Source organism: Bidens hawaiensis, unplaced genomic scaffold (assembly GCF_021521415.1).
Source record: "Bidens hawaiensis isolate Kalapana, Puna unplaced genomic scaffold, B.hawaiensis_p1.1 tig00009451_1, whole genome shotgun sequence".
Taxonomy (NCBI): Eukaryota; Viridiplantae; Streptophyta; class Magnoliopsida; order Asterales; family Asteraceae; genus Bidens; species Bidens hawaiensis.
In genome coordinates, this window is record NW_027491702.1 from 603,482 (window position 1) to 626,943 (window position 23,462).

The 23,462-nt window shown below is 33.1% G+C and overlaps 1 protein-coding gene and 2 pseudogenes across 3 annotated transcripts; 1 reads left to right on the forward strand and 2 right to left on the reverse strand.

Annotated features, from left to right (window-relative positions):
- On the forward strand, positions 1 to 4,607 carry LOC143532520 (epoxide hydrolase 2-like). The gene is made up of 3 exons (XM_077027556.1): positions 1 to 505; positions 1,366 to 1,607; positions 4,346 to 4,607. Exons 1-3 carry the CDS (start codon positions 35 to 37, stop codon positions 4,590 to 4,592), a joined length of 960 nt encoding a protein of 319 aa, XP_076883671.1. The 5' UTR covers positions 1 to 34; the 3' UTR covers positions 4,593 to 4,607.
- A 236-nt stretch (positions 4,608 to 4,843) lies between these two features.
- LOC143532521 (epoxide hydrolase 2-like) lies at positions 4,844 to 7,648 on the reverse strand (annotated as a pseudogene). The gene is made up of 3 exons (XR_013135191.1): positions 7,158 to 7,648; positions 5,256 to 5,498; positions 4,844 to 5,166 (listed from the first exon to the last, which is right to left on the reverse strand). The product of XR_013135191.1 is annotated as an epoxide hydrolase 2-like (transcript).
- Positions 7,649 to 18,019: 10,371 nt separating this feature from the next.
- Positions 18,020 to 20,349, reverse strand: LOC143532537 (epoxide hydrolase 3 pseudogene; annotated as a pseudogene). Its single transcript, XR_013135193.1, has 3 exons — positions 19,718 to 20,349; positions 18,628 to 18,869; positions 18,020 to 18,281 (listed from the first exon to the last, which is right to left on the reverse strand). The product of XR_013135193.1 is annotated as an epoxide hydrolase 3 pseudogene (transcript).
- Between the last annotated feature and the right edge of the window lie 3,113 nt (positions 20,350 to 23,462).

Here is a 23,462-nt window from a genome sequence, read left to right on the forward strand (position 1 = left end):
TTTCCAATTAACCCAAATAAATCACAACAACAACATGGAACAAATCAATCACAAGACAATCACCATCAATGGCATCAACATGCACATTACAGAAATGGGTCAAGGCCCAGTAGTCTTACTCGTCCACGGTTTCCCTGAGCTCTGGTACTCTTGGCGCCACCAGAAACTCTTCCTGGCCGCCAACGGTTACCGCGCTATCGCCCTGGACCTCCGTGGCTTCGGAGACACCTCTGGGCCACCTTTAGGGGACCCCACTAAGTTTACTTCACTACATGTTGTGGCTGATCTGGTGGCACTCATTGATGCACTTAACGCGGATAAGGTCTTTGTTGTTGGGCATGACTGGGGTGCGATGATCGCGTGGAGGCTGTGTTTGTTTCGCCCCGATAAGGTTAAAGCTTTGGTTAATTTCAGTGTTCATTTTATTCCAAGAAACCCTCAAAGGAAAGTTGTGGAGACGTTTCGTGCTGTGTATGGAGATGATCACTACATTTGCAGATTTCAGGTGATATTTGTTGTCTTAGATCATTTTTAGTCTGATTGGATTGACTTGTCGAACAATGTACTATCCTAATATACATTAAACAAGTCAATCAGGTGAATTTTCGGATTTTGTTACACATAAAGCCTAAGTCAAAATAAGCGCTATTTTAATGAAATCGGAATTTCACATGGATAACTATAATTAACATTTCCAAAATTAATCCTGCTTATTCGATTTGATCGTATTTTTGATTGATACTATGGTTCAAAAATTCGCTCTCAATCACCATATGAATTTCTTGTCTCATTTGAGTTTTATCCGATTAAGTATATGAAGAATCGCCAAATAATTTTAATCTGAAACTAAAACTCTGAAAGTATCACATGACTCTCAGATTATCCAGGCGATTGTCACGAAATTCCCCAACATGTTCAATTGGTGTATTAGATTTATGAAACCGAGAAACCCGATCGGTAACTAAAATACCAAAATCACCAACACAAACAAAAGATGGTTTGGTTTTATGTGTTTGTAAAACCAACCCGAACCAAATTTAGGCGTTTGCATTTTTAATTTTGAATGTTAAGTTACAAAAAATAATAAGTAGTGCAACCAAATATTTTAGCATAAATAGAAAATAATATATTAATCATTAATTACCAAAAGAATTTAGGCCCAAATTAAATATTTTGGGCCCATTTTTTATCATAAATTTCAGACACAATTGATAAAATTGAAAATATTAAAACCGAAACTTGAAGATTTTCAAAATCTTAAAAACCAAATTTTTTGGCTTTTGACGTGATTTAACTCAAGACCGATCCAAACTGACCCATGTTTTAGATTAAGATGATAATTACCAAATGAAAGAACTTTTATAGGAACCAGGAGAAATCGAAGCTGTGTTTGCCCATGCTGGAACAAAGCAAGTGGTCAAGAAGTTCTTGACACAACGTGATCCGAGTCCTTATTATTTCCCTAAAGATAAGCCCTTCGGAGACCAACATGATACTCCAGTTATCTTGCCATCTTGGTTAACTGAAGAAGATGTTGATTATTACACTAAAAAGTTCGAGCAAACCGGCTTCACAGGAGGAATAAACTACTACCGTTGTTTTGATTTGTAAGTTCCCTTGTAATGCTTTAAAATCTGAAATATTGATGACCATGGCAAGACGGGTAGCTTTGGTTGGGTTGGGTAACGGGAAAGGATGCGTTTAATGGGTTCTGCTCAAAATAGGTTTGGGTTAGAGTGGGCCATAGTAAAAAAGGTCCAGTTTCATTCCAGTTGAGGGTGGGGGGGTATATGATAGAGTCTAGAATCTGGACTCAAACAAACGATTCAATTACTTAAACATAATAACCCGATTCGAGATGGGAGGTCTCCGATAACCCAATTCGAGATGGGAAGTCTCCAATACAATGTTAAATAAAACCTAATACTTAGATAATAATAAACATTGACCTCGTCCTCACTAGAACAAAAGATATAAATAAGCACTAGTAAAATAATAACTTGTCCTAAACTTTAGCTACCATTAATTATAGAATAATAACCGGTCCTAAATTTCAGCTTCTCATTAACCCGAAATCCCCTCTTTTAATAACTGATTTGACCAAGATATGGGACCGTATCAGTATATTTGGAGTACTAGTTTTAGAGCCTGTGTAACACACGGGATAATTCAAATTATAAAATTATAAGTAAAACAAATAATTACATGATGTATATGAAAAAAAATGTATTACATCAATGCTTGTATCTATACAATGTGTACATAAATTGATTTTATTTATATAACAAAATGGTTTTTTAAAATGAACTTAATAAAAAAATGTCCGTGCAAAATCGTATCCGAGAATGCTTCTTTCTATCGAAAAATTCATTCTCGGTGTCATATATGTATAATTGAAAGAATTTTGGTTATGAACCAATTTCGAAAATAAGACTTCTCATACGATAGTAGTTCTAACCATTCAGCCTAAATACAAAAGAGACGTTACATTTATTGATATATTTATAAATTTACCACCCATCAAACGAAAGTATAATATTAAATTGTAACAATGGATGTTCTTCAAGAACTATATTTTTCTGAGCTACATGATAAAAAAGATTTTGATAAATTTCAAAGGGCTTCTCGACTTTGTCATAATGACAACATAAAAAATAACATATTAACCCATTGAATTTTATGAATATTTTGTTTCATTTGAGCATAGTTTTGCATGACATGTTTTCCATACAATGTTCTGATCACCATTGAAGGAAAAATTAATGTTGACATAAATATTTGAAATTTGATAAAAGTTAGAAACATTGATAGGCATGGGGGTGGCATGTCGAAAGTGTTCGCAATCTTTTCTTAAGTTTTAATAGTTGAGGGGAAAATAGTCAATTTGCCAAATCCCGAACCTTTTGATTATTTCAAAAATGCCCATAAAAATAAACTTGAAACCCGAATCATGTTTAAAATTCGAACTTTCATATTTTTGACATTTTAAAGTCAACACTTTGAACCCATAACAAATTTGACGATAAATCTATTTTGCATTCTCAAACTTTTAAAAATACTCAAAATTTTCATTTTTGACCCGTAACAAAATTTGATCTAAATGTAGTTAACTTGTACCAAACAATCTATTTATCAACTTTTGATCCATAAACCAACTTTAACTTCCACAAAACCCAAAACAATTTCATTTGAGAAACATGATTTGTTATTGATTTTTGAAATTTATCAAATATTTTGAAATATATAGTAAAATAATATGTTAATATTTATATTTATAAAAATATATAGATATTATATAAATATAGTATAAAAGAAAAGTGAATAGTTATTGATTTATTACATATATATTAAGGTATATTAGTTTTAGAGGGGAAAAAATTGTGAGAATTAATCAAAACATGACAAGTGTCTTCATTCATTTTACTTTATTAGAATAGGTAGATTATAAACTAAACTTTATATTATATTTATGTGTTAATCGTCACACCATGAAACTCTGTCATTCTGCATGTTCAACAATCCGAAGTATTCTCATCCAAAGTTCAACCAGCAATAATGGTACTAACTTGATAGTCTAACTTGAGAGCCTTTCATAATAATGCTCCAACCTGGAGTCTTACATGATAATGCTCGTTCGTTGAGAGTCTTAATAAAAATGCTTGCTCGCTGGGAGTCTCACATAATAAACTCCAGCTTGAGGGTCTTACTAATGATGCTCATTTGCTGAGAGTCTTACATTAGGAATCTTGCTTAATAATTTTCGTACGATGAGAGTCTTGGATAATAATGCTTTAACTTGGCGTCATTAGTAGGGGTGTTAACTGTGACTCATTGGGTTGAATGGGTTGTAATAAAATGTATATAATGTGTCAGAATGGATCAAACTAAAAAAAGAAAAAGATTGGAACGGGTCAAAACGGGTTGACATTTCTTGAGTTGTTTTTTTTAATGGAACAAGAAAAAATGGATGAATCTTTTTACTTTTTTTTAGTTTTTTATTTATATTTCGAGTTATGATTTTTTAATTATTTTTTTTGAATTTTTTAATAAGGGGTTTCTCAAATCTCAACCCATTTTGACCCATTTCATATGTTTTTTAATGAGGGGTTTCTAAAAGTTTCATCTGTTTTTCTCGTTCCATAAAAAAAACACTCAAGAAATGTCAATCCGTTTTGACCCGTTTCAATCATTTTCTTTTTTAGTTTGACCCATTCTGACATATTATATGCATTTTATTACAACTCATTCAACCCAATGGGTCAAATTTGCCACCCCTAGTCATTAGTGAGCGCCTTAACTCACAGCTGCCCCTCTAATATTCATAACCTCCATATGGTTTATGTAGAAACTGGGAGCTAGAAGCACCTTGGACAAATGCTAAAATAAGTGTACCAACGAAGTTTGTTGTCGGAGAGTTAGATTTGGTGTACAACATCCCACTTGCTAAAGAATACATACACAATGGTGGATTTCATGAACATGTACCTCTTTTGGAAGAAGTTGTTGTGATTGAAGGTGCTGCTCATTTCATCACTCAAGAAATCCCTGAAAAAGTCAACAAACACATCTTTGACTTCCTCCAGAAGTTCTAGATTTGCTTTTCTAATGCTGCATTAGGTTCCATGATCTGATAAGACTCAATAAACACATTTTATTTGTGTGTAGAATCTGTTGTGTTGCCATTTCCTTAAGATTTGCACAAATCGGAGGGTTCTTTATATAACAATATGGCGAACACCCATAACAATATGGCGAACACCACAGGGCTGACGTATTACTTATACGGAATTTAAAACCAAAGATCATTTCATAAGAGTTTAAAGAGTTACAAAACTCAAAAGAAATCATAAATCAACTTACATTACATTTATTTATATGTAGCCAAACCAACATGAGGATACATAATTTAGAAATTAAAATTAAAATTTTTGTAGAAACTCAATTATGTGTTTGTTTACTTCATCAGGCTTCTCTTGGTTGATGAAGTGTGCAATGCCTTCCATGACAACAACATCCTCCAACAACGGAACATCTTTCTTAAACTGATCACCAACTATGTAGTCCTTCAACCCCGGCATATGATTGGTCAAATCCAGGTCTCCGATGATGAATTTTGTCGGCACCGTCACTTTTGCACCTTTCCATGCGGCCGTCAGCTCCCAACTCCTACAATTATATTATAGAAAAAGTAAAGTCAACAAAATGTACATTTTCACAAAAATATATGTTATATATAGTTGTAACTAATTACTTACAAACGAAAAGCTCGATAATAGTTGACTGCCCCAGTAATACCATTCTTTTGAAGGTTATGCAAAGTATTGCACATCTTCTTCCGACAACCAAGCTGGCAAAGTGACCGGCGTATCACCTGGTGAATATCGAAATCCTTTACCTTTAGGAAAATATATTTGATCGGGATCGCGGTATGCCAAGAACTTTTTCATAACTGTTTCGGCACTCATTTTGCCCAACTCGGCTTCAATATAACCTGGTTTCTACACCAAATTTAAATACTTACGAATAATAAATATAAAACGTTAATTAACATTCACAGATCAAAATTAAATAAATTGGTTTGTGGCAGTCAAAACATTAGTTAGCTAACGTACTATGAAAACAAAATAGTAGTAGGGATGAGCTCGATACCGTACCGGTATCGAAAATTTCGATCCCGAAAATCGCAAATTTTTGGTACCGTTACCGTTACCGAAATGTTCGGTTGGGTACCGGTACCGGTATTTGAGGTAAAATTCGGGAAATACCGGTACCGTACCGTACCGGTCCAGAAAACTCAAAACCTTGGTACCGGTATCCATCGGTACCGTACGGATTTTTGCTAATCGCTATTACAGAGACAATATATTCTTCACATATATAATTTTATATAATCATTAAGCAGTATCACATTAAACACTTACAAAAGCGTGTAGGTAAAAGATGTATCTGGAATACCACATTTTGTGGACATAACAAAACCAAGCAATTCTTTTTTAATCTTAAAACTTTTTTAATAATAAAAAAACATATAAAATGCAATGTCTATTTCTCTCTTATGAAATTTAAAAGATACGATGTTTATTTATCTTTCTAGATCGCTCCATTTTGTATATTTTAGCATTTAATTTTAAAAATAACACAGTTATACTGAGTGTACTGGTTTCACCCAAAGCGCCGCACCTTCATATGATTGAATGGAAAGTTTTGTGGCCGAAAAAAGTAAAGAAAAATTACCAAAATGTCTCATTAATTAATAGAGAGAGATTTCATTTTTGTCTGTTAAATAAAAGTTTTTAGAATGTCTCCAACAAACACGTCTTTGACGACGTGTTAGGCCTCAATGTATCTTTCACGATCTGTTTGGCCACCAAACGTGTCTTTCACGACATGTTAGCATCTAACATGTCTTTCACGACCTATTAGCTTCTAACGCGTCTTTTACGACATGTTTGGTCTATTAATTGTATTTTTTTAATATTACATTATTATAATTAATTTAATACATATTCATCGTTTCTTTTATAACTTGTAATAAATAATTTTAAATGTGCCACGCGTTTGTTTTTTCTACATGTTGTCATAAATTATACTCAAAACCAAGTGTCAAATTTATATCGAAATGTTCAATAAATGTTTAATAAAATTTGACTATTCTCGTTTTAAGTAAAATTTACGACAACTCGTAGAAAAAAATAAGTAAGTTTCACTGCAACGGGATATTTGGAACTTTATAAAATTTTATGCATTAAAAGTTATTAAAAAACCAAATATAAGTAAAGTTAATTGTAATAATGTAATATTAAAAAAACAATTAATAGGGCTAACATGTCGTGAAAGACGCGTTAGATGCTAACTGGCCGTGAAAGACGCGATGAGTCATGACACATCATTTAAGTGGGACATTTCTGAAAACTAACGTGCTTGTAAGGGACATTTCTGAAAACTTTTATTTAAGTGAACAAAAATAAAACCTTTCTCCATTAATGCGACATTTTAGGAATTATCCCAAAAAAGTAAACTTAAGGGTGTTTCCTACAAAACGTCGAAGCCAAATTTGCCCCATAGCGTCCCGGGGCCGTGTGCTCGGCGCTTTGGGGTGCTTTCACCCCTCCATAGTGCCCGGTACGCTTGGTCTTAGGATCCAAACAAAACTTTACCTGAAATCTACTCATGTAGTGATCCTCTCCATAAGCCCTTGTGAGCAAGGTAGCCATGTCTCCATCTGGGTTCCACGGCAGAAACGGCACACTCATGTTCACCAAACCCTTAACTTTGTCCGGCCTAAACATGCACAAGTGCCAAGCAATGATCGCACCCCAGTCATGCCCCACAACAAACACCTTCTCACCTTCTTCAGTGAAGGCATCAATGACCCCAACCATGTCTCCAACCAGATGGTGGATGGTGAACTTGGTGGGGTCATTGATGGGTGCACCTGTGGTGTCACCGTACCCACGAAGGTCTGGAGCCACGGCTCGGTAACCGTGACCCGCCAAGAATAGAATCTGGTGGCGCCAGGAGTACCAGAGCTCCGGGAAAACGTGGATGAATAAGACCAGTGGACCGGATACACCCTTGTGTGCTATGTGGATGTTGAGGCCGTTGGTGCTTATTGTTTTGTGTTGTATCCCCTCCATTGATCTTGGCTTGCTTTTTTTTTTTTGAGAAGAATGGAAAATAGTGTGATAAGATTTAGCAGCCGCTTTGAAAATGGGATAGTTTCGTATACAAATATATTGTGAAAGCATATATATATATTTTATATATGTGTGACACGGACTGAAGGAGAGATTCTAGATATGTTCAATACTTCAATGTCAACTGGCTGTTTTTATGTCGGCTTGACATTATATGGTGCAAAGGGATAACGTCTCATACCATATTATAATTCAAAGCCGCAATACATCTATAGTAATTATTAGAATATAGATATAGATAATGTAATGTCTTAAATGTGAGTTTCTATCATATACCTGATTAAATTAAATTGTAAATAACAAAAAAGTGTAAGTTAATTAAATGGAAAGGCGTCATAGCCGTACATTTAGAGTTCACATTAAAGAAAATTATATATAGAGGTGGTATTACGAATGTGTTGAGTTGGACTGGGTGATGGTTTAGAATGTTTTTTGGATGGGTTAAGTTAGCTCATTCATTTTCATCCAAATAAAAGTTAAAATACAAAGAGTTTCAAAAACCTTTTAAAGAAAAAAAAATAAATCAAAAACGATTGTGGTTTACATTCGGTTTAGATAAATTATGAGGGTTTTGTTTTAAAATAAAATAGGACGGACCTTGTTAAATTCCATTCTAACCCATAAACAAACCCATAAGCAAAAATCAATAACAATTTCCCAATCATCTTGACCTGATCCATTATAAACTATTCATATTAACCCGAAAAAAAAAAAATTGGATTGTTTTCCAGCCCTAAATATATGATATGCTAGAGCTATTTGACTTTGATTTTGTAACCATAACCAGTTTTGACTTTACTTTTATTATAAACTTTTAACATAAACTGAGGAAGGTTGGTGACCGAGAGGAAAAAGAAAGAAATGCGTCACATTAAGGCAATACAAGAAAATTGGGGTATCATGGGCGAAAAAATTTCATCAACAATTGTCTAGTTGTCATCGATGGGTTACGATCAATGATACACTATTTTTAAGTAGTGGGGTACATAGGGGAAAGAGGGCAGACGACCAACTAAACATAAGGGCTTTAATACCATACGTAATAATAAAAAAACCTCATAAGGTAGAGATTAATTACGTGCATTAGTAAGTAATAATGCCTAGAAATAGCACAAAGAACTAGTATAAATGACAACCCAACATCAAATGACTAGAAATGCTAATATTTGTTCGTTTTCATTTTTGTCCTCTAGTCAACCTCCTTATTTTATACATATTGAAGTTTTGGATTTGTTGATCTCTTGAAGCCTCGCTTTTGTTCGTGGTAATCTCCATTTTTAAACAAATTTACAATGGTGGTTTTGGAATCCCCATTTATGCATGGTAGATCTGTTGGCGTGGGTGGAGATGAAGCTTCTAACTAAATTAGTGTTAAGAGGCCTTCTTGTTTATTTTGGCTGGTATATTTATATGCTGGGAAATTTCTAAAAATAAGTATTTATGAAAACAAATTTCAAATTTTAGGTGCAATTTGCAATAAATTTCGGAAATAGGTATTATAAGCTAGTCGTGACGAGTATATTTTGATAACACACGAGTAGTTTGTAGAACCAATTAAAACTTGTCACGTGCCCTTAAACTAATCGTAACGAGCAGGTTCACTAATCATTTAATCGTTACGACTAAATAAGTTTCATGCCTCGTAATCAACGCCCACGAGCAATTCATAAGTCTTTTAGTCGCGACGACTAGTTTACTCGGTTTACATTCCCTACACGAGTAGTTTATTAGTAGTTAACTCGTCGCGACTAGTTTAACCTTAAAATCTACTAATCGCGACTAAAGAACTTATGAATTACTTGCGGGCATTGATTAGTGAACGTGCTCGTTACGGTTAGTTTAAGGACGCGCGGCAAGTTTTAATTGTTCTACAAACTACTCGTCACGACTAGTTTATAATACATATTTCTGGAATTTTTTGCAAATGGTACTTAAAACTAGAATTTTGTTTTCATAAATGCTTATTTTGGGAATTTTCTCGTGATTAAAAGTGTGGCTAAAGGACATTAATAACATTTCAAAACATTGTACCCTATTTTTAGCTACACATTTTATTTACTCATGCTGACCATTGTATAATAGCTCAGAGCATTTAACCACACTTTTAGAAAAATATGTGACCATTGTATAGCAGTTTGAACATTTAGCCTCCGTTAATTATTGTGCATTGAATGTGTAGTTGATTTATGTTATATTTTCTTTATAAATTTGTTGCCATTGTGAAATTAGTAACTTGGCATCTTGTTGGATTGTGAGATTGTTGTTTCAGTTTTTATTTATGAATGTGTTAGGCTTGTGATATTATTTAATTAGTTTAGATTTAGATTTTTGTTTATGTATTAGGATTGTAAATTAGTAACTTGGCATGGATCGTGACTTGTTGGAAATACGTTTTTTAGGACTTGTGCAAAACTGCAAATGACTAATGAATTCATGGACTTGGATTTGTGACTTTAATTTGGTTTTATTGACAATGTTATTGTTACGTACCAGAGGTAGCACTAGCGAGTGGGACCCATCTGACGCACATAATTATAGCAGCACCAGGGAGAAGACCCCCCCCCTCCTGTTACGCACATGACCTATGAGCACTGGCCATTACGCAGGGGACCCATGAAGGATTTGTGTGGTTTCACCCATGCCACACACGAATCTATGTGACCGTATTAAGTTGCGGATTTTAAACATCAAGTTTGGATGGATCGTAAGTCTCGAGACTCAAAAATTTTTTTTGTATTTGTAAGTTTCAGGTTGGCAATCTGATTCGGGTCGGGTCAAATAATAAAAGCTCTATATTCAATCATTTAACTAAAACACCAATTCAAACATTCAACTCTAAATTCAATAATTCAATTTACCGTTCTTGTGGTTGCGTAATTTCTGAATCGTGATTTGTGAGCACTCGTGACTCATCCCATGGTCTACTGGTCTGATTTTTCTTCGAACGCTATGCTTGTGCTTTTGTTCGATTCCGTGAACTTAGTACAATGATCATCGAGACTCCCTCAATCGACAAAGTTGATTTAGGGCTTTTGTTCTAAAGATAAAATTCTACAATTTTGAGGAAGACAACTTACCTTGCAGATGAATAGAAGAATGAGAAAATCGTAGTCAAAGATGTCTTGAATACTAAAGCCAACAAGTCTTTAAAGACGCCCAGACAAAAATTCTTCTAATTCGGTTGTTCGATAAGGGTTGGAGTATGGGCGTATTGTTAGTTTTTCTCTGTTTAAAAATCATTTGGGCTTGGTTTTTTTGTTTTTTGTTTTTTCTTTTAAGTTTAGGCTTATGAGGCTTTCTTTACGTTTATTAAGTGCTCGGTTTCTCATTCTTCTGCTTTAAACGAAATTTTCATTTTTAAAAAAATTGAATTGTGGGTCTAGACATCTTATCTAATCTTACTATCTAATAAAAGAGTGAATTTTCAAAAACATTCCTTTTTTTATAATTAACAAGGGGTCTTCCAAATGCCACATGTCAATTCCTATTAATTTTTTAATTATTTTAAATTCAAAACTCAATATCTTTTCTTTTATTGTAAAGAGATAACTTCAATTTTGGTCATGTGGTTTATTAAAATTATCAATTATTGTATTTTAGGCTTTATGGTACAATAGTTTCAATTAACTATCAAATTTATTCTAACTCATTAACGTTATCTATCAATCATTAGTTAATACAACTTTAAGGGGCTTCTTTGTACTTTTCATAAACTTTTAATCATAAGAATTTTTGGGTTTTCTACTAAATATAATTTTTATACTTTTTGTTATGTCTTATTTTTATGGTTTCTCATATTTGTTTATATATAAATATCTATGCACTTTTTTTTAAATATATTTTTTTCAAAACTAATGCTTTTATGCAAGTGTATGTTTATTTATTAATATTTAAATACTTATATATAAGGGAAGTATAAAATGAAAACCCACTTAAGTTGTGAAAACCCGTGAAAACCCTCTGTAACATCGTTTTTTTTTTTGTTACACACGTAATATATGTTGTTACATTTAATACAAAATATCGAAAAATCAAAAAAAACATTTTTTTGCTATTTTTTAACATTTTTTTACTAATTTTTATATATGTTTTCAGGAGAGAGAAAATGTTATATATATTTTTACATTTATTATTGACTTTAATTGTGGACTACAACATTTAAACTTTAATTAATAACATGTGGTTGATAATGAGTTTCTAAAGTTTTTACAACTCAAATGGGTTTTCATTTTAACGTAACCCCTTACACACACACACACACACACACACACTTTTTATAGCTCTAATAGTATGTTGATTTTAAAAACAATGTATTTAGTTTTATTTTGAAGTATAATTTTAATTATAGACTTTACTAAATACAAATGACTTAGAAGAATCAATCTTCCCGCTTTTATTTTTTTGATGGTAAAAAGAGCATATATTTATTTTATATTGTTTTTCTTACTTATTAATTAACAGAGGGTTTTTGAAAAACAATTTTTTAATCTTAGTCCTTGATTTGCATTTACTAATGCTACATAGTTAATTTAATTTAATTTAGTTGTGTAAACTTTAATTGGAAAATATAGTAGGGTACAAAAATTTCGTTGTTCGGGACAAACAATACCAACCAAGAATTAAAATTAATAAACAGATTTTCAAAAATCGTCCGTCAATTGAAAAACAAAAAAACAATATAAAATAAATATATGCTCTCTTTACCACTGAGAGATAAAAGCAGCAAAAGTTAAGTTTTCTAAATCATTTGTAGTTAGCAGAAGTGTACAACTTACAATGAAACTTAAAATTAATATTATGTTTGTTAAAGCTCGTATATTATTACCGCTATAAAAAGTAAAAATTAAAGTATTCAATTATAAATAAATATACAGTTGCATAAAAGCTCTGGTTTTAAAAAAAGTATTTTTAATAATAAAAAATATATATTTATATATAAACGGATATAATAAACCATAATAGTTAGAAAATAACAAAAAGTATAAAAATTATATTTAGTAGAAAAAAGAAATATTCATAGGAATTAAAAGTTTGTGAAAAATATAAAAAAGCCGCTCAAAGTTGTATTAAATAACGGTTGGTGAATTACGTTAATGGATTGGACTAAAACTAATGGTTAATTGAATTAAAATTAATAAACAGATTTTCAAAAATCGTCCGTCAATTGAAAAGCAAATAAACAATATAAAATAAATATATGCTCTCTTTACCACTGAGAGATAAAAGCAGCAAAAGTTAAGTTTTCTAAATCATTTGTAGTTAGTAGAAGTGTACAACTTACAATGAAACTTAAAAAAAATAATATTATGTTTTTTAAAGCCCGTATATTATTACCGCTATAAAAAGTAAAAATTAAAGTATTCAATTATAAATAAATATACAGTTGCATAAAAGCTCTGGTTTAAAAAAAAGTATTTTTAATAATAAAAAAATATATATTTATATATAAACAGATATAATAAACCATAATAGTTAGAAAATAACAAAAAGTATAAAAGTTATATTTAGTAGAAAAAAAGAAATATTCATAGGAATTAAAAGTTTGTGAAAAATACAAAAAAGCCGCTCAAAGTTGTATTAAATAACGGTTGGTGAATTATGTTAATGGATTGGACTAAAACTAATGGTTAATTGAAACTATTGTACCATAAAAGCCTAAAATAAACTATTTGATCAAAATTGATAAATTTAAGAAACCATAGGGACCAAAATCAAAGTTCTCTCTATTTTAAATTAACAATGAGTCTTCAAAGTGGCAAATGGCAAGTGGGTGTTCCACAAAATTTTCTTTTATTTTTCATCAAATTTCTTTAAAGTACCACATGACATTTCTTAATTATTTTTAATTAGTTTAATTCAATTTCAAAATCAAACTTGCGATGCCTATCTATTCAGAATTTTTTTCATCCCAATTCACATGTTCTAACCCTGGCAATCAATATCTACCTATTATATTGAAATTCATCAATATTCAAGGTAACTATCAAACCTTTGTAATCAGATTCACATATTTAATTGTTTTCACCTTCACAAATTCAATCGGGTTAACATCCTTAATCGGAGTCAATCGATTTACCTACACATATTCAATCGGATTCAATCGATTCACAGGCTCAATCGATCAATCTTCTTAATGCGATTCATTTAATCTAAATCATGTAATCTGATTCACGTAGTTGATTTATATGTAATATGTTGTTTTTCAATTGAAACCCTAATTCTATGATCATTATATAACACAAATTTTTACTTAACAAAATAAAGACTGTCATCAGTTACCGATAAGTATTATTTAAATAAAGACATATTATATTTAAAAACGCACTTTTTATGCAATGTTTGAATTACTTTAGTTGATTATTTTTGAAGAACTATGGACTTTTTATTATTTTTAAGGAGATGATGTGTTCTACATTTAGGAATACTACCCCGTGAATATCTCTATCTAATATAACATTGCTGATGGTATATTTCTTTAAACTCTTATTCTTATTATTGATTACATAATAGTTATTTATTTATTTAGTAAAATTATCATCTTTAATTTTTTAATTTTTTTTGTATAGATACACCAATGAGAATTTAGTCTTTACACAACAAAGATTGACCACAAATTGTAAGTTTTATTTTTTGAAATGGCTATGTTACTATCACTGTTATATTATATTATATATATTTTTTTAAGTTTAGCTATTTTAAAGGAAAACCGAAGAATAAGAAAAATTGTTTTTGATAACAAAAGAAGAATCCCCTCCCAAATATCTTACCAGTCTGCACATCATAATGTAACTTTATATCACCATTATCATACAATTAATTGTAAGTAGTTTTAAATAATCGGCTTGGGTTCATGTTTAGTTAAAAACAATTGTAAGTAGTTTTATTGAAATTTAATTGATATACATTAAAATTTTCTAATACATATGTTGCGATGACTGTAACCCAAAGTTAAGGAAATATTTAGAGATTTGTAATTTATATGTTTACTTAAAGTAGTATAATTGTTTATATAATATGAACCAATTATCTATCTTATTATGTATATATATGTTTTTTTATTTTGTTTTATTGTATTTTTGATCAATCCGTGTGTCACACGGGTTCTAACCTAGTAAATAATATGAATGTATAGCACTTGATACATATAATACTTTTTTTTATATTTTTCTGAAAATTTACCCTGCTAAAAAAGAGCTAGATGGATTAAAGTTCAACTCGGCCCTTTATAAAATCCGGCCGTGATGATATTGACCACCTTGATAAATATGTTGATCATGTCGCACCGCAAACCCATTTATGGCAAGTGTGACCCCAATGTTCAGGCAACTTTCTAAAGAGATTGGGATATGCGCATATGGTAATATTAAATACATCACTTTATATTGTATTAATTATTTTTCAACATATATGACCAGTTTATCTTAATTCTCGTATTTGATAACAACCATATTGTCCACCGATATCATGCTAACGAGTTGCTTTGATAATCCTTGGTGCTCTTAATTGGAAGGACGTGTTGGGGATAAGTCGCCAATCGTATCCAACCGTTTTCTTGTAAGCATACATATTTAACGTTTACTATTGTAGAGGTGGGTTCAAATGAAAATTTATCTTAAAAAGAAAACTTAAAAGTTTCTAAAGAATTATTTTTAATTAAAAAAATATATTTTGTAGTTTCTTTTTCTTTCATTTTTTTATATGTTGATTTTGTTTAAAAAAAAAAAAAAACTTCGTCGGTGTAGTGCATATATGCAATAGTGTTTATTGCATATATGTAAGAGTGTTGTATTGCGTAGAATACAACACTATTGCACGTATTTAATACACACTATTGTAAATATTAAAGATAAGGCTAATGCGCATATCGAGTACACACTAGTGCGTATGTGTAATACAACATTAATACATATATGCATTACATTGACTTTTATTTATTTATATTTTTTTATATACTTTGCTTATAATACAAAATCACTGCACATATACAATACACACTATTTAATATATGCAATTAAGCACTATTGAACATATAAAACACACACTATTGCACATGTGTAATACGACAGTATTGCACAGTATTATATACGTGCACTACATCGATTTTTTTTAAATTTTATTTTATTTATATTTTTTTTTAGTGAAGAGTAACAAAATACAAAAACAATGAAAAAAAAATTGATTTTTTTATTTTTAATTAAAAATAATTATTTAGAAGTTTTTAAATCTTCTCTCTGATAAGGAGTTTTCTCTTGGTCTTTCTCCTATTATTGTATGCGTATAGTTAGGGGGTGTTTGGCATTGCTTATTTCACCAACTTATAACTTATTAACCTTTTGAAAAATAATAAGGTGTTGGGGATTGCTTTTGATGTGAAAGGAAAAAGTTAATAAATTACACTTTTGTAACTTATTAACTTAATGAAACGTTATAAGGAGGTAAAATAAGAAATCCCGAACACCCCCCTTAATTTCATATCATGAATATTGACTAGTTAAGCTTATATATGTCGTTTATTGGTGGATCCTAACATAGATGACATGATCTACAAAAGACTGACCAAAACTGTTGTTTTTTACAAAATCATCGGTATGAAGGATGCATGCTAATATGGGGGAGGGGGGTAGTGTGGGGCAACTTTACACGAAACCTATAAAGAAGAGTGATCGGTAGACGAGAGGCACGTTTTATATACATGTTATTGAATACTAATTAGGTTAATATTGCGTTGATGTGGTTATAAAATTGATAAATTTTATAGAGAAGGATGATATAATAATATAAATAAAATTATAATTATAATTATAATAATAGTTATATTATAATAGAAAAGTAACATCGAAAACAAAATAATAATTATAATAATGATAATAGTTATATTGTAACAGAAAAAATTATAATATTTATTATTATATTGATAATAAAACAATAATTATAATATTTATTATTATTATAATAGATGATTTTTTTTCGTTCCACTTTTAAAAGAATTTAAAAAAAAACACTTTCTCTCAAGGAATGAAAAAATCTATAAATGGAAAGAATTACATTCTTTTGAAATGATTCATTTTATTGATACATGACAAACAAACATGCTTAATTTCATTCATTTGATATGATCTATTTTATTACAATCTTTACTATTTTATACTAAACATTACCTAAATTTCGTTGAGTTTGATTATTCTTATTGGGCTTGTTGTTTGTTGGTTCAAAAAAAGCAGCCCACACAAGAGTACATGGCCTTGGGCCAATCAATGGAATAGACACAATTCAATTCAAGGTTTTCATATTTGATTATTTTCTCTGTCTTCCACCAATCACGCAATTAGTCAAACGGATTTACCAAAATCGAATCTTTCTTGATTATTAGTTTATTACTTGATTTATTACACTTATAATATTTATCTAGACATTTTTCTTTTTCTTTTTTTAGGTTGTAAAAGTCGGATTTAAATCTTGAATTACTGGATAAGCGTTTAATGTAACTTGTTATTCATTGACAATACAAATATTTTAAGCTGTTTCACTTGTTTTGTGTTTATTCAAAGATATGCACAAAGACACAGTAAAAGCACATTGCATATATACCAAATTTTCAGGTGTGAATTTAGATTTGAAAATAAATTATTTTATTTATGGGTAATGGATACCACACGCAAACCATTGTGCAAGAGAAAAATCTTGTAAACTTGACACAAATAGGATGATTGTCAATCAATTTGCTTGCATGTGTGTTTCATATTCTTGATGAGAGTAGTATGAGGAGGTTGTAGTGATCGCCATTGGCGATCAATTTCTTGGCAAATCCCTTTCATCACATGTTACACGAGATTTTAAAAAGGTAAACTCATCAACAAATGGTTTGATGATCAATCATTGTTATGTCACATCAAAAGCAAAAGTATATTAAAAAGTAAAAGTAACGCATAAACCATTGGCAATCTTTATACTTTCCTAAAACTTTACAAAGGCAAGTAATAAATAATGAGTTGCATCGTCAAACGATCAATGATCAATGCAGCCATGTACTAACTACTCTGATCAAAAAAATTATGACAAATCCTTGTGGAACCAAATATAGATCGCGAAATGGATTGCCGATCATTTTATTTGTTTTTCAACCTTAAAAAATACCCATCAAACATAATATGTCTATTCACACACCAAACCATTGACAATCATACATCAAACTTAAATATGAAGACAAGTGCAAACACTTCATGAAAGCAACTGGTTGAACATCATAGCGGATGGCCTTTGATTACTTGCATGAAGTTCTCAAATAATGCAAGAACAAAGTCATAATCACAAGCGTAAAATCTTCATGGATGATCAGTCCTAAACTTTTCAAAGAACTGGTGGATATATTGGTTGATCTCATCAGGCTTTTCTTCTTGAATAAAATGTCCTACACCTTTAAGTATGATCACATCTTCTAAAAGAGGCACATCTTTCTTGAATCCGCCTTTTTCTATGTAATCTTTAGCTCCCATTGTGTGGTAGGTCAAATCGACATCGCCCACGATGAACTTAACCGGAACTTTCACTTGTGCTCCGGTCCATGGTGCAGTCAATTCCCAGTTTCTGTAAATTAATTCATATAGTATAGTTTCTTAATAATCTATTTCTTGCTGCATTAACCATAACATTTTAGACAAATCTCATATCCTTGGACAAGAGAGAGGATGGGTTTACAAAAAAAGCACCGGGCCTCCAATATCACCAACACATAATGATTGTAGATGAGAGAATAAATGATAATCCACAATTGAATGTTCTCGAGTGGGAGTGATCAATACTAGGATATCTGACCTCTTAGAAAGTGTCCACCCGGGAAGTCAAAAAAGCAAATTTCACCTCTTTTTAGGCGAAACAGACAATACTGGTTGGTATAAATGCTACATTAACTAAGTTTTGATTTATAACTTACATGTTTATGGCTCGATAGTAGTTTAAACCTCCAGTGAAGCCCGTTTTCTCGAATTTGCTGGTGTAATATGCAAGATCTTCTTTTGACAGCCATGACGGCAAGATTAGATCATCATCCGGGGAGGTCCCAAATCCGATACCTTTGGGTAGAAGAAGCGGCCCAGGTATTCGACAATTGAAGAAATCGTTTAAAACTCTTTCTGTACCCCATTCCGCGAATTCACCTTCAATTTCTCCCGGTTCCTGAAATTATCTTCAAGATGAGTTTATTATCGATTATAGTTGTTACTATTTAAACAATGTATTCTATATGTAGTTTGAATATTTAAAAGGTGAATGCAAGGACCGCATAATATACATGTACATCGTTCTTTGAATGTGATTAATCAAGAGATTGCATCTCTCTTTCCCGTGATCTTGATTATCTTCTTTACACTATGTAACAGTGTATTATTCACTTTATTTTAAGTTATCTACATATTGGTATTGAAATGAATAATTTTCCCCTAATTTATTGATACATATAGAAAAAAGAGCATTTGATGGCATTGGGTATATATAAATTATAATTTAGTAACGCCCTTAAACATAGACTATAGCTATGCAGTCGATATCGCCGATATATCAGTGATATATCGGTTATCGGTCCCTTGGCGAAATATCAGCCAAAATATTGGCCAGAATATCGATACCGATATTATCAGCGATATTGACCAATATTGGACTGATATTTGACCGACATATCACCGATATTCCCGATATCAGTGCTTCTAAGTCTTGATTATCAACTTTTAGTGTTCAATGTTAGTGTTTTAAGTCTTAATCAATTCTTACTTGTCGCATTGTTAGTGTTTTGCAATTTGCAAAAGGTTAATTTGTTAATGGTACGTAGAAGACTATACTGAATTATAAGTGTTAAAATGTTTTATATATATATATATATATATATATATGAATTTTACATTATATTAAAATTAACGATATCTAACTGCGATAACCAATATCTAAGATATCGGTCCTTGAACGATATCCGATATTTTTCCGCATTAACTGCTTAGTACTATACTTGAACTAGAAAATAATCAAAGAACCTGAAATCTGATGATGTAGTAATCGTTTCCATAAAGAGCACAAAGAGCATCAACAGGCTTGAATTTAGGCTTCCTTGGACTAAAAGGAACACTCAAATTCACCAAGGCTTTAACTTTATCCGGCCGATAAAGACTCAAGGCCCAACATATCGACGCACCCCAGTCATGTCCAACCACAAACACCTTCTCCTCACCCGGTGCCTTTACTGCGTCTATGAGCAACACCAGGTCTCCAGCCACATGAAGGCTGGTGAACTTACTAGGGTCAGTGGTTGGAGCACCGGTTGTATCACCGTAGCCACGAAGATCAGGGGCCACGGCACGGTAGCCTTGCGATGCAAGGAACACAATCTGGTGGCGCCATGTGTACCAGAGCTCTGGGAAGCCGTGGACGAGGAGAATGGTTGGGCCTTGGCCAAGCTCGGCTACGTGCATGCTTATGCCGTTGACTGGTATCGACTTGTGTTGGATCTCATCCATGTTTGTGTAAGTTGTGTGTGTGTGTGTGTTGTGTGGTTTGTTTATGAAGAAGTAAGTTAGAAGATTACCCATGTGAATTTATAATGTGTGAAATGTCATTAATAATATTCTGTGGTGACAAGGGTTGCTGGTCCGCCTTTAAGATGAGGATGAGGATGAGGATGAGGATGTAAAGATGCCAATCTCACGAAACACGTATTAATTGTCTTTTAAATTAATCAAATTCATACATATAAATTTATGATTATTATTTGCTTTAGGTGTGCACATCTTATTTTAATGTTTTCTACTTTAATCTAGTGTCATATTTACTTATTTAGATCCCTAATAGTAATTTTTGTTTTCTCTCTAATCTAGTAGTAGTACCATATTCATTATTACATTTTTACCTTCATATAATAATTTATCATATTATATTTATAGAGACGACTAAACTAAAACGAAAAATTATAATTTTTGTCCTTTTTAATTAGCAAAATTATGGAATGGGTCTTTTTTAAAATGATTTTTACACTTTATCCTTTATTTGATTGTTTGGCTCCATTTTAATCTCTGGCGAAGTCACCTCTCAGCCTTCATCTTCTAGTTTGCTCAAGGTTGGTGTGTTCATATTTTACTTTCTCCCGCTCAATCATAATCTTTGATTCCCACTAGTAAGAAAACATTATGCTTCTTGTGTAATCCATATGGCGACGACATGACAAGAGTCTGAGTTTCGGGGTGAGTCAACCAGGAGTTCGGATCGTGTGAGCCGAATTGAGAAAAATAATCGGTGGTTCTTGAAAGATCAGGAGTCCGTTGCTGTACATACAAAGGTTAATAATTAGGGTTATTAATATGAGTTTCAATAGTTGTGGCCCTAGGCGGTGGTGGACTGGTGGTGGCCGGTGGGTGGTGTAGATAAAGAAAATGGGAGTGGGGGTTGACGAGATGAAGAAGGAATGAGGAATGATTATCTTGTCGGTCCCACTTGCCAAGTTTACACAAACAGTCTTTGTAAATAATCTAATAAATTACAGTTTTTGATTATTTTACACAAGTAGCCCTTCAAGCGGTGAAACGACTAAAATGCCCTCTTGTGCAGTTCGTATGGGATTAGTTAATGGAAAAACTTAATGAAGAAACGTGGATCGACTCACTGGTAGACGATCTACCTTCCTCGGGTGTGATTATGCTATTTCACCGATGGTTCTCTGGGATCTGGATTCTTCCGCCTACAAAATGAACAGCACCGTAAACTTACCCCTCAGAAAGGGACAGAGGGGTCCTCTTTGGGGTAACCCTCCGGTGTGAGAATAAGAGTTTGTAGGAGAAGATAATAATATGAGAGTAAGGAAATTGGAGTGTATTGCTTAATATAGCTGAATACTGTGTAATAGGGTCCCTCTCCTTGTGGAGTTGATGTGGTATTTATAGTGCTAGGTTTTCCAATGATTGGGCTCAGACCCAATTAGGGCCTTTTTAGCCTCCTCCTATAGCTTCGCGCCACGTGTCCTTGGGACACCTGGTGCTTTTTCATTGGTTAGTTGCACGTGGGTTTTGCTGAGTTGTCCACCTTTCATTGGGAGCTGTCAACATCAGCATATTCTTATTCCTTAAAAAGATACCTTCTGGAAGGTTGTCTGACGTGCACAATCAAGGTTGTCCTTACCCTAATTTGGATAAGGACGAGGTTGATTATGTGCATGTGTGATATGCGCCTATCCTGAGGATGCGCGAGGTCTTCTCTTTATTCTCACGCGCAGATGTTTCATGCGCAGATGTGATATGCACAAGCATGTGATATGCGCCACGCGCGGATGCGCCACGCGCAGATGTGATATGCGTGAGCATGTGATACGCGTGAGCATGTGATACGCGTGAGCATATGTGATGCCTGAGCATATGTGATGCCTGAGCATGTGATGCATGAGCATGTGATGCATGAGCACATATGATATGCGTGAGCATATGTGATATGCGCCATGCGTATAGGTTTTGGCTTTGCGCCTTCATAATGTCTTGATTGCAAGCCTCTTGTCTATATCTTGTGGGTTGACCCGCCTCGCTCGGTGTTGAGGCGGGTACATACCTCTTCAAGCCCCCCCAGTCTAATGTGTGTCTTGTCTCGCGCGAGCGAGGTAAGATAGATATTAGACTTAATAGTTTCCTCTTTTAGTAGGGGTTTGTCTTTTTCTTCTTATTACTCATCGTTGCGCGAAATTCTATCCTTTTTGTTTAAAACGAATCGTCCCTGTACGTGGTTGGTTGTTGCTGACATGCGTCAGTGTCAGACCTTTCGTGTGCTCGAGGTGCTACAGTTGCCTTTCATGTCCCCTCACATAGTGTCAGGAACACGTGTCGCGCTCGCGTTGGTCCGTACCTGCGAGTGGTGGCGCGTGAACTCTGGCAGCACCTGTATAGTTTCTTTTCGTGTCCCCTCACACAGTGTCAGGGACACGTGTCGCGCTCGCGTTGGCTTACACCTGAGAGTGGAGGCGCGTGAAGTCCGATCAGTACCAATTTTTCTCTCTCCTGGGCCTATAAAAGCAAGCCCCTTTGAGTTTTTTATCCTTCATCTTCCTGTTTATTCAGAGCTTTTTCCTTTCATTCTATTCCGATTGCCTTTCTGCTTCCAGATCTCTGTTCTTCAGAAGCATCCTTTGTCCGATTTTACAGTTGTATGTCTGATAGCTCAGACAACACAACCTCCCCTAGCCATCGCCGTGTGAAATCTTTAGCAATGTCTATGTTGAAGAAGACCGGCAAGGGGAAAAGGGCTGCTGAGGCCTCATCGGAGGAGGTAGGGAAGACCAAAGCAGTAAAGAAGTGGGATGAGATCCCCTGTAAACTGAGGCAGTCCGACTTTGACAGCCTTATCGCCTCTCAGGGTTTTCTCCCTGAGTATGGCTGCATCCTGCCGGCGGCCGGGCAAACGGCGGCGGACCCGCCCACCGGCTATATTTCCCTTTATTGCCATTTTTTCACCCACTGCAATCTTCGTCTCCCGATGACAAGGTTTGTGGGTGCGCTGCTTAGGTTTTATGGGATTCATATATCCCAAGTCCATCCGTTTGTGTGACAATCGTCAATTTCAGGTTAACTCCGTTAACGCAACTCCGTCAATTCAAACTTTAGATTATTGAATCTAAACGCAAACCTCATTACATTTAAACTAGGGTTTAAATGACGCTTAACACTTACTACATGTGTAGTAGTCTTTCGGGATTTGCACCGAAACGCAAACGATTGATGAATAAACGAAAAACACTAAAACACTAATTAT

What these genes read in the sequence shown, in the direction of transcription:
- LOC143532520 (XM_077027556.1), top strand. Translation starts at nt 35, where the DNA reads ATGGAACAAATCAATCACAAGACAATCACCATCAATGGCATCAACATG. An exon ending in ACTACATTTGCAGATTTCAG is followed by an intron (nt 506 to 1,365) that starts GTGATATTTGTT and finishes GAACTTTTATAG; the next exon opens with GAACCAGGAGAAATCGAAGC. An exon ending in TACTACCGTTGTTTTGATTT is followed by an intron (nt 1,608 to 4,345) that starts GTAAGTTCCCTT and finishes TGGTTTATGTAG; the next exon opens with AAACTGGGAGCTAGAAGCAC.